General features: G+C 39.4%; 1 protein-coding gene across 1 annotated transcript; it reads right to left on the reverse strand.

Moving 5' to 3' along the window:
* Positions 1-8,360: 8,360 nt before the first annotated feature.
* On the reverse strand, positions 8,361-9,824 carry LOC127517432 (galactose-specific lectin nattectin-like). The gene is made up of 6 exons (XM_051903040.1): positions 9,769-9,824; positions 9,476-9,557; positions 9,217-9,359; positions 8,973-9,113; positions 8,769-8,883; positions 8,361-8,606 (listed from the first exon to the last, which is right to left on the reverse strand). Exons 2-6 carry the CDS (start codon positions 9,543-9,545, stop codon positions 8,524-8,526), a joined length of 552 nt encoding a protein of 183 aa, XP_051759000.1. The 5' UTR covers positions 9,546-9,557; positions 9,769-9,824; the 3' UTR covers positions 8,361-8,523.
* Between the last annotated feature and the right edge of the window lie 1,657 nt (positions 9,825-11,481).

Here is an 11,481-nt window from a genome sequence, read left to right on the forward strand (position 1 = left end):
TTCTGTTCAGTCCCTTGACAGTTATTGTTTTGTGTAATGTGTTAAACTGCATGTCCAGTAAAGTCTATTTTAGAGTGTTACCCATTGTTTATATTCCTTCTTCCTTGACAATATGTTACAGGGAGGTATTTGAGATCCGCAAATCAGGGACTATTAGTGGCTCCAAGGACAAAATTAAAACTCAGAGGTGACTGGGTGCAGTAGCTGTGCCAAAATTGTTAAATAGTCTGCTGGTTAGTATTAGGACTGCCAGAACTGTAAGTAATTTGAAGTTAAAACCGAAGTCTTAATTGTTTGACATAGCTTTTAACTGATGATACAGTGTCATGTTACCTGTTTTATTGTTTGTTATTTGTTATATTTTTATTGTGTTTTATGTTTATGCTATGTACAGCACATCGGCCAACAGTTGTTGTTTGGAATAGTGCTTTATAAGTAGTTAAATTGACACTGACAATGACAATGGTGTTAAATCAAAATGAATTGTTTAAATAGGACTGTCTTGCAATGTTTGGGTGTGCTGTCTGTCATTAAGTGTCGTTCTGGGGAGTGGATTTTTGTTGACAGTACATTGTAAATTGCTCGGAAAGAAGCATCTGGTAAATGACAAGTATCTGAAACTGGTTATGGATACAATTGTGATCTCTCAGTTTCAACCTCCACTTGATACTGCCAGCCAAAGTTGCTGCAGCTCACAGTTTGAATGCTTCATAGACTTGGTCACTTTTTGCATTTTTACTAATCAGATAGCTACACAAATCTGTTTTCTTTCTCCAGCATTAACCAGCATGAATCCCAAGTCCACCAGCTTTCCCATCTCACATGCTGGTCCCAAAACATACCTTATACTGGTGACCAGTGAGGCTGGATTTGTTCAGCAGGGTAAGTGTAGCTGTATGTGTACATTTTAGTATAAGGCAGCAACATAACAAAATTAAAAAAAAAAAAATAAAGGGGTCTGAATGCATTCTGAATGCATTGTATGAGTTACTTAAGCATTCCAATCAATCAAGATGCATAAATTGTAAATAAATCCAAATAAACTAAATCCACTGCATCCCAAAGACTTAAGTCTCCAATTTTAATGAAAGGCAGAGAGAAAACTGCCAGTGTAAAATTTTCTATTAACTTTTAGCAATTTTTAACATGATAAATGTAACATTTTTAAGCCAGTCACTCTGTAACTTTCATTTTCACAACCCCTTCTACTTCTCTCACATTTTCCATCACGTTTTAATTACACATCTTGCTTTCAGTTTTCACACATGAAATGCCGTTAAAACAAATGCAGCCTTTATTATAACAAATAGCTGCTTTTATTATACAGCATCAGAGGTGTAAAGAGTACCTTAAAATCATACTTGAGTAAAAGTACTGATACCTTACATCGAAAATGACTCCACTACAAGTTACCAATTCCAATACGACTTGACTAAAAGTCTTAGAGTATCTGATTTTAACAGTACTTAGGTATTTTACTTATGCTGAATGTAGGCTCAGAGTTGCACTAGTCCTGAGAGACATGCCAGTGAAAATAAGAAACAATTGATTTGTAAGATGAGAAATCAAGTTTATTTTCTAAAATCAAAATAAAACTGAACAGCTCAGTGTTGCAATAAACCAAGGTCGACACAACAACCTTTTAAACGTCTACAAACTCTCAAGTCTCAGTTGAGCTCAAGTGCACAGAAAGGCAATAAGTAAACCAATATCTTTCAAAACGTTCTTGTCAATATAGCGGATAAATAAAACAATGTTAAGTAAAATTAAATAGTCCAAGTCTACTGTATGTGCTGGTTTGAGCCTCATCACCAGCTGCAGTCATTTCTTCATCTAAGAAATAAAACATCTGCGATCAGCAACTGCTAATGCACTCACATTCACGTGAAGTGTCCTTGTTGACAAGTTTTGGGTGAGTAAAGGCAAAACACACAAGATATAGTACCTACAATGCCCTTAGATGGCGATATCGCTTCTTTATATCAGGAAAAAAAACTGCTGCAGAAAAAGTTATCTGCCATGAAAAATGTAATTTGTAATTGCATTACTCATCACAAATGTAGTGGAGTAAAAAGTAAATTTACTTGCTAAAAAATGTAGTCAAGTAGAGAGTAAAAGTTGCCAATATATTTGATACTCAGTACAACAACAAAGTAGGCAAAAAGATACTTAAGTAAAGTAACTAATTACATTTACTCAAGTACTTTACACCTCTGTACAGCATTATGCTGCAAGAAGAATTAGTTCATCTAATTTCTCCTTCACTATTACAGGTAGACAAAAAATGCCAGAAATAGCACGTCCACTATCAACTCTGTCTTGATTATGTCCCTTTTAGACGATTAAATGTATAATAATGTATTTAGGTAAAGCTAAAGTTAAAACAGAAAGTAACATTGTTGGGCCATGTTGTATCCTTAGTTGGTCCTGAATTAGTCTGTAGCTGTCACATTGTTGGGTTTAAACACTCACTGAAAGCAGGAATTATAGTCCAGGGAAATTTTATTTAAATCCATCAACAGAAAACTAGGGAATTGCAGGAGAAACCATTCAACTCAACGGCACAACATGACTAATACCAGAACAAAGACTAAGGAGAATCCGACACCAGGTAGGGAATTAGAGACACCAGGTAGGGAACATCTCGGTTACATATGTAACCCTCGTTCCTTGAAGGAGGGAACGGAGATGAATTGGGATCTTGCCTGAGAGCCCAATCACCAGAGAGTGTAAACTAAACGAGCCAATGGACATTGGTGTGCGAGATTTGCATCGTGCACTCCACCCTGCAAAGCAAGTATAAAGGAAGAGCATGTGCAGTCGCACATTAAGTTTTCACTGAGGAGCTGAGACAGTGTGTCCCAGCCATTCAGCAGTGGTACAGCAATTGTGGCAATGGGACATAACGTCTCTGTTCCTTCCTTCAGGGAACAAGGGTTACATACAGTCCCTTTCAGTCAGTCACGTTTGACGTTACATCAGAACTGAACTGACAAATTGGGATCCCTGTACCAAAATGCCACAATGGCTGTCCCTTCCAGTGCTCTGCGTAAGCAAGCTTCTTTCCCCCGCAAACACTGGGTGGACATAAGAGCATCACTGCTGTTCCCACTTACCCATTTAGTGAGACTAATACACTGGAAAGCATATCTTTGCTAAAAAGTGGAAAAAAATATGCTACAGAGAACAACTTCCTACCCGTAGGAAGGTTTCCCAAAGACTTACCTACTACTCCATCGTGATGTGCGGCGGCACCATATATTTTCAGAGTGCAAGGAGACATCCTTTGCTCCAAGGAAAGCACAACTCTGACTGGGCTTCTCTGGGGGCCTTCTCTATGAGAAGAGCATCACTCGACGAACAGGTTCCACTTCAAAGCATAAGTGCGCTTCGTAGAGTGCGCTGTGCCGAAATGATAGTGTCTACCACCGTCAGTGGTGGGTCACATAAGTCCTGTCCAGAACTCACACATGGAGGTAACAGAGGTCTGGATGCGGGAGATATATGGTGCCCCTTCTCAAAAAAAAGAAGGTTCTTCTTAGAGGAGTTCACCAGGGAGGGGCTGTCATGAGGAGCACTAGTTCCGGGAACCAGGTCCTGTTATGCCAGAAGGGCGCAACTAGTAAGACTTGCTCCTCGTCCTCCCTGAGTCTCACAGTGTCTGTGCGAGCAGGCTCTCTGGGGAAACTGCATACCTTCATGGGCCTGACGTGGAATGCACCGCGTCCCAGAGTGGGTCTGAGTGTGTGGTGCGTCACGTCCTCGAACCGCACACTGCTGCCCACTAGCGATAGGAGAGGGGGATGAGAGTGGCAAGGCACAGCATTGCACACTGCCATCCACACCCTCTTGGGACCCAGAGATACTGCTCTTTTGCTAAGAATTTGGGTACCGCTGGACGTGAAGCCAGCAGCAGAACAGAAATTTAACTAAAAAAATTCTCCACCCGGCCCTCCTCTGGGGGAAGAGCAGCTTCCTGACCGCTTGGAGGATTTAACAGCGACTGCGACGGGAGGCGTCGTCTTCCTGCTGAGGTTAGGGTTGAGTTAGCCATGCCGGAGCATTTTCTTTTTTTTTTTGCCGCAGGAGACAGATGCCCTTGGCAACGAACAAACTGAGGGGCAGCCCATGAGGGTCTGGTAGCACGTTGGGGCAGGCTCTTGAATGTCTCAGCCTGCTTCTGGACTGCGGAGAACTGCTGGGCACAGTCCTCAACAAAAGGCCAACTTGTGAGATTGGAACATCGAGAAAACGCACTTTGATGACATCTCGCACCTCTGCAAGGTTTAGCCAGGGGGCGCTTCTGGACCACCTAGGTGGACATCGTCTGGGGCCTGCACTGTGACTTTCATCACGGTCAGTCACTGTGCACATTTCCTGCATCAACCCCAGCTTAGAACTACCCTCGTGCATTATGAGTGCTTTGGCCTCGTAGACTTGCAGGGTGGCCATCACATGCAGGGTAGAGGCGGCCCGACCAGCAGCGCTGTAAGCCCCAGCAACCAGAGCTGCTGTTGTCTCACAGGTGCTGTATGGGGTTGTGGATGACCGCACCAGGTGGCAGCACTTTACAGGCATGCACCACAACAGCATATTCCACCTGGGGAATCCCCACAACCCCTTGACCACCCCACCATTGAGGGTAATGAGAGAGAAAAAACTTGAAACAAATTTTGGCACATTTGGCATTCCATACTGGCACAAATTTGCCTCCATACAGCCAAAGTTCTTCATGCACCTCCGGGAAGAAAGGCACGGAGGGGAGGGCAAGACAATTTGCACGTCACACTGCGCCCCCAGAAACCAATAATCCAGCCGCGATCACTTAGAGTGGGTCTGAGCGCGCAGCAGCCCCGGCAAGCGTGGCTACAACTCTGAAACCGAATCAGCACAAGCAAACACCGCAGAAGTTGGAAACTCAGCGTTATCCTCATCTCCAGAGCATAATAGCCCTCTCTCCAATGCAGTGATCGACATCTGATCCTCCACCGGACCCCCGAATGAAACGCTAGTTCCCCCATGAGAAGGACCAGCAATCCCATCTGGAAGCTTCACAGCTTGAAATGCGCTAGAGGAGTGCGGGGCCCACGGAGATGTACTTGGCAGGAAAGCCCCCATGTGATCCTCAGCTCACCCTGGCTATTCACTGAAGTAGACCTCCCCTGGAAAGAGAAACTAAATCAGGGCATAGCAGAGGGGACTCCACCTCGTTGAGGTACTCGAATCTCAACCGCAGCATCTCGCATCTAGAGCGCTGAATGATGTGCTGGGTTGCCATGACAGCCAGCAGCTCGACGGCACACTACATGCTAAGAAGCTCAAGCCCTTGCGAGAAAGGCGAGACGCGACCAGCATGACAACGTGGTCACCCACAAACTTTACAAAGATGCACCCGTGTTTGCTCTTTTTAGAGAAATATACTCTTTTAGTGCTGAAGCGCACTGGGGAATGGTCGCTGCACAAGCGTGCAAAACACTTGAAATACTAGCTGGAGAGCTTCTCCCGGGTTTGTAGAACCATCGAACGATGATTGCAGAGCAGAATTGCAAGAAACGGTTGAAGCAAAAGCTTAATGTGCGACTGCACGCGCTCTTTCTTTATACCCGTTTTGCGGGGTGGAGTGTGCGATGCAAATCTCGCACGCTAATGTCCATTGGCTCATTTAGTTTAGACTCGAAGGTGATTGGGCTCTCAGGCGAAATCCCAATTCGTCAGTCCGATTCTGACGTAACGTTGAACGTGACTGACTGAAAAGGAACGGAAGAGAACAGAACTAATTAACATACTATCTATGAAACTAAGGCATGAATAGAACAGAAACACATGACAAAAACAAACTCTGAATGTGACAACAGCAGTGGTTCTCAAATTCTCCAAAGGGACTTCAAGATGACTTAAAATTATTTAAAATAAGACAAAACAAGCATTAAAATAGGCTAAAACAACTAAAAATCAATTGATTTTAAGATATAGTATTTCTTATTATCTGGTTAATTTTATAACGGATATGCATCTTTCTAGTTATGCCAAGCTCTAAAATATTTCATCAGGGGCCTTGAAGTCAAAAAGTTCTACAGGTTTGTAAAAAAAAAAAAAAATTCAGAAATTTCTTTGTTGGCCCTTAAAAAGCCCAATAAATTAAGACTTTGGTCTATGTCAGTATTACAGATGCATCATTATAAAACAGATCAGTTCCAGTCCTTGATTCTGATTGGTTGAACCGCATTCAAAGGTGTTTTTACTCTACAAACATACACCTGTGACCTCATTACATTAGTATTACTACGCCTCTGTGTGTTGCTTGAAAATCATTCTGTATAACAACTCAGTATTACTGTGCCAAAGAAATTGTTTCAAATTGTGTTATAAATTTTGACTTAATTGGTGGGCTAAGTGTGGATGAGTGGTGGAAAGAGATGGACAGAACAGAGAAAGAAGATAAAAAAAAAGGATGTGTTGAAATTAATGAGAGAGAAATTGAAGAACTGGAAAAGTCAAGAAATTAAGCTGGGACTGTGGTATGTCCTATGTTTTCAGACCTGGAGTACTGAGAAAGATCTGGCTATTTATTTTAAAACAATGACCAAAATTGACCTTAGCCAGGCTCTCTGTCAGTTTTATGGCACCATGAAAAATGTGAAAGGTGAACCCTATGGTTTCAGCAGTTATGTCGGCCTAAATGCGGGGCTTAACCGGTACATAATTATCCACCGATCAGTCGATCCTGATGTCTGTTGAAAGATCCTTAGTTTATCACTAGCAATAAAGTTTTCGTTGGAGTAGGGAAGGATGTGACAAAAATATCCCACCATCCTGCATTAACAGACTTTCAGAAAATCAAGCAGTCTTCAGCACTAAATCCAAATACACCTGATGGTCTTGTCAACAAACTCTGGTTTGATGTGACGCAGAGCAACCGCCAATAACTGCCAACTGAAGCTCGAATTTATCATCGGCCAGGATGAGAACGATCAGAAGTATGCAACACTGTCATTGTATGAATGCACAAAAAAACCACAAAGATAGTCAGCGAAAGAAACAAAGAAAGCCTATGGGGATTTATGTTTGAGCAGTGAATCTGTTGTGTACTGACGCATCAGTGGAGGAATAGGCTACCTCTCTTTGCTGCCGCCCAATACACTGGCCTTTTATCTCCAAAGCGGACAAACTACACCAAAGATGGTAAGTATACTGTACACTGTTGTGTACCTTGGTGTTGTTTATCTAACAACACACTGAAATATATTTCAGTGACCTTATGACTGTCGTGATTCCCTGTGTTTTGATACTTACCTGGCTAAAGCACGATGTAGGCTACTAGTTATGTAATTTATTGGTACTTACTTTAATTTCATGACTTACTAATTGACAGCCTAACTACGTCACATGCCCGTAATTTCAATACCATCAAATTACCAACTCACAATGGTGTCAGTACAATCTCCTAAGGTAATAAGATAACCAAAAACGTTCCAGTTATGTACTATATTCATAATATTTTGGTAATTTCATGACTTATTGACAATGTAACTACAACGTCATGACCCATAATTTTATTACCATCAAATTACCAACTCACAACATCGTCAGTACGATCTTCTAAGGTATTAAAATGACAAAGAACGTTCCAGTTATGTACTATATTCATAATATTTTGGTAATTTCATGACTTACTGGAAACCTAACTATAATGTTATGGGCCCATAATTTAATTACCATCATAGTACCAACTCACAACGTCACCAGTATGATCTCCTAAGGTTATAAGATAACCAAGACATTTCCAGTTACATAATATATTCGTATTACTTTGGTAATTTCATGACTTATTGGGAACCATAGGTCCATAATTTCATTACCTTTACATTATAGTTCTTTTAATGTTCTGATGACCCAAATATCTGAATTTTTAAAATGTGTATAGCCGTCAGGGTGATGAAGGCCTGTTTGTGCTGATACACATTGGTGTTTTTAAGATGTAGCCCTGTCTTACAATAAAGGTTTTTTCCCTTTCTAACTATGTGAGTAAATTTTCCTGTTCTGTAACAGGATCCTCCTACCATTTTTGATATTTTGCTCCTTCTGGAGCACCCATTGTTTTGTTTGTGAGATGCACCCCTGTTCGGGATATTTTCTTTGATCATTATCAAGTTATGTTTACCACAGACCTTATTTTACTCACAAAATGAAAAACCTCATTATAAAATCCTATAGGAAAATGTTGAGAGAACCAGTGGAGAATTTGCTTTCCAGGTTTTGACATCATCCCTGCACTACTCTATAGAGAGATTAAAAGCATATGGACCCCAAATATGTATTTATACATTTGAAAATAATCTTTACTGGTATAGTCAGTGCAATACAATTTTGAAACTTGATTTATTTAATTCATTTTTATTATAAAACAATTTTTAATTAATTTGAAAATATGTTGTGTTTTTACAATTTTGAACACAAAGTTATGTTTAAGGTTTCATTGAATGATACCAAGATAAATCAGTTCAGTCTAAGCCTACTTCAAGTCTAAGACAAAGCTGTCCTCACGTTGAAGGCGCACATGTAGTTTTTCTTCACATAACAAGAATCGTCATTCCACTTGCCAACATCTAAAAAAAAAAAAGCAGAAAAAGGTGAGACAACAAAGAATGTGAGAATTAATAATCTTGATAGATTCTAGGTTACATGTTATACCAATCATGCAAATGTGATTTTACCAATAAATAGTAACACTTATAGGTATGATGGTAACAAGAAACCCTTTTGCTTACGATTCCAGTTCATTTCCACGCAGTCCTCCCTGTAACTGAAGACGTGGTTGGGCTCACCAGGTGTCCAAATTTGATAGTTCCAGGAGGAACCGTCAGTCCAGACAAATTTACCAGACTGAGAGAGTGAGAAAGATCAAACATTTTAGGCAAAATGTTATTAGTAAATTATATATTTTCTTTTTAAATCACTTCTGTCTCATTTACCTGAAAAAACTCAAAGCCTCCGATCCAGATGCGCAAGTTATTCGGATTAAACTTGATCACAATGCAGAGCACGTCACCATTAGCCTTTGTGTTGTGCACTGACACCAGGTGTCCACCAGGGGCTTTGCTTTTGCAGCTGAACTGTGTGGGAAAGAGCAACAACATTACATGAGAATTACATGTGAGCATAAGTCAGTTTCTTTTTAATATGTGTTGTCTATTTTGTCCCACTGATACTACTTACCTCAGCTGCAGTGAAGTTGAGAGGGCTGCCAAAGTATTTGACACAGCGTGACCCCACTTTGAACCAAGTCTCATAACCAGTCATTGGACAGGCTTTAGGCAGAACGCAGCCTAATGAGGGATTTGTATGTCCAGCAGCCTCATCTAAATGTCACACCAGAATTTACACTTGAGGTTTAAAAACTTTCTTTAAAAAATAGTCTGTGTATATTGCATAAATTATTTAAATAAATGAAATATAGCCTAATTTTAACCATCACCTCTTTCCATTGTTAAGAAGCTACCACTTCCAAAAAGGAAAGTCATCAACAAAAAGCTAAAGATCTCCATTCCTGCTGCACACTGTGAATGAGAAAACATAATCAGTGGAAGCTTACGTTTATTTATTTAAAAAACCAAAAACATTTTTCCCTTATTTTTATTATTTATTTTGAATAATTTAAAAATAATACATGGTTACTATGAAAAATATGGAGTTATAAGTGCAGTAATTACAAAGTATTTTATTGTTTAATGCATACAAGAAGTATATTTGTTGAAGAAGAGGACTTACCACCCTTCCACTCTTGTCTTCCGGTGTCTCATAACATTTTCTGTCGCTTTATTCTTTTTCACAACTCCTCCCTTTCTCTAACTCAGCATTCAGTGTTTCTATATGGAGTTCCACATGAAAGCTCACGCATAGCATGCAGTTTCATTGAATTGTAAAAAAAAAAAAGTGTATGAATAAAGTCATCATAAAGTCAAAATTGACACTTTATTTTTTTTATGGAACATTACAGTATTTATTGTAAGTGATTTATCTGTGTACATCATTACTTTTAAAGTAGCTTGTGTTCCCTCGTAATCTTTAAGCAGAATAACTTCCCCTCACTTCCAGTCACATCTCTCCTCTTCTTTGATGACGTGTTTACTGGAATGAGGACGGGACAACCTGTCACTCACATGAGATCAATAGCAAACCACAACCATCCAACCAATTCCCACCCTACATTTTTTCTTGTTTGAGAAGCCATTTCACTCAGATACACATCACAATAGGAAAAAAAGCCTATCGCAACTGCAGATTGACCAAATTAAGATATGCGAATGCATTATTTTAGTTTGGACAAAAACTAATGCCTAATGCTTCTGATCTAACAAGCTTGCTCTTTCACCACATTAGACCGTTATACCACTGTGCCATGTGGTTACAGACACTGTTGATGATCTCTTTAAATTTTGACTTCTACATTTCTCATTGCAACTACAGATGATGGAAATCACATGCTAAATGGCTGTACTGTTAGTCTAACTCAAGACTTTAATGTAATGAAACAATAAATGTTTTCCAGAAAATGACTGCGGAGCATATTTGATTGTTTTTCAGCTTAGTAAATGTATATTTCTCCTTATATACAATACTGATATAACACTTTTTTTTTAACAACTCCTACTTCTCGCTTTTTCTTACTGCTTTTAAACTGTAAGACTTATTCAGCAGTTTTCATATGCGAAAACCAAACATGCTCTTGACAACACTTACTTGGTAATTTATGCTGTCAAAAAAAAATAAAAAAAATTGTTAAGGTACCTTCTAGTAAAGTTAACCAGGGACCTTATTTTACTTCTAAATCCAATTTTTAGTCATTGATAGTGATATCTTGTCAGTCTTGTTTCTCTGTTGTAAATCATTAGTTCAAATAAGAACAATTTATATCAGAAATGACATATACAGGTGCTGGTCATATAATTAGAATATCGTAAAAAAGTTCATTTTTTTATTGTAAATTATTTTAAAAAATGAAACTTTCATGTATTCTAGATTCCCTACATGTAAAGTAAAACATTTCAAAAGGTTTTTTTTTTGAATTTGTTGATTAGAGCGTACAGCTAATGAAAGTCCAAAATCCAGTATCTCAAAATATTAGAATATTTACATTTGAGTTTCATTAAATGACCATCCCTACAGTATAAATTCCGGGTATCTTTTGTTCTTTGAAACCACACTAATGGGGAAGACTGCTGACTTGGCAATGGTCCAGGAGACAATCATTGACACCCTCCACAAAGAGAGTAAGTCACAGAAGGTCATTACTGAATGGGGTGGCTGTTTACAGAGTGATGTATCAAAGCATATTAAATGCAAAGTTGACTGGAAGGAAGAAATTGGGTAGGCAAAGGTGCACAAGCAACAGGGATGACCGCAAGCTTGAGAATACTGTCAAGTAAAGCCGATTCAAACACTTGGGAGAGCTTCACAATGAGTAGAATGAAGCCGGAGTCA

This window comes from Ctenopharyngodon idella, chromosome 1 (genome assembly GCF_019924925.1).
Source record: "Ctenopharyngodon idella isolate HZGC_01 chromosome 1, HZGC01, whole genome shotgun sequence".
Lineage (NCBI taxonomy): Eukaryota > Metazoa > Chordata > Actinopteri > Cypriniformes > Xenocyprididae > Ctenopharyngodon > Ctenopharyngodon idella.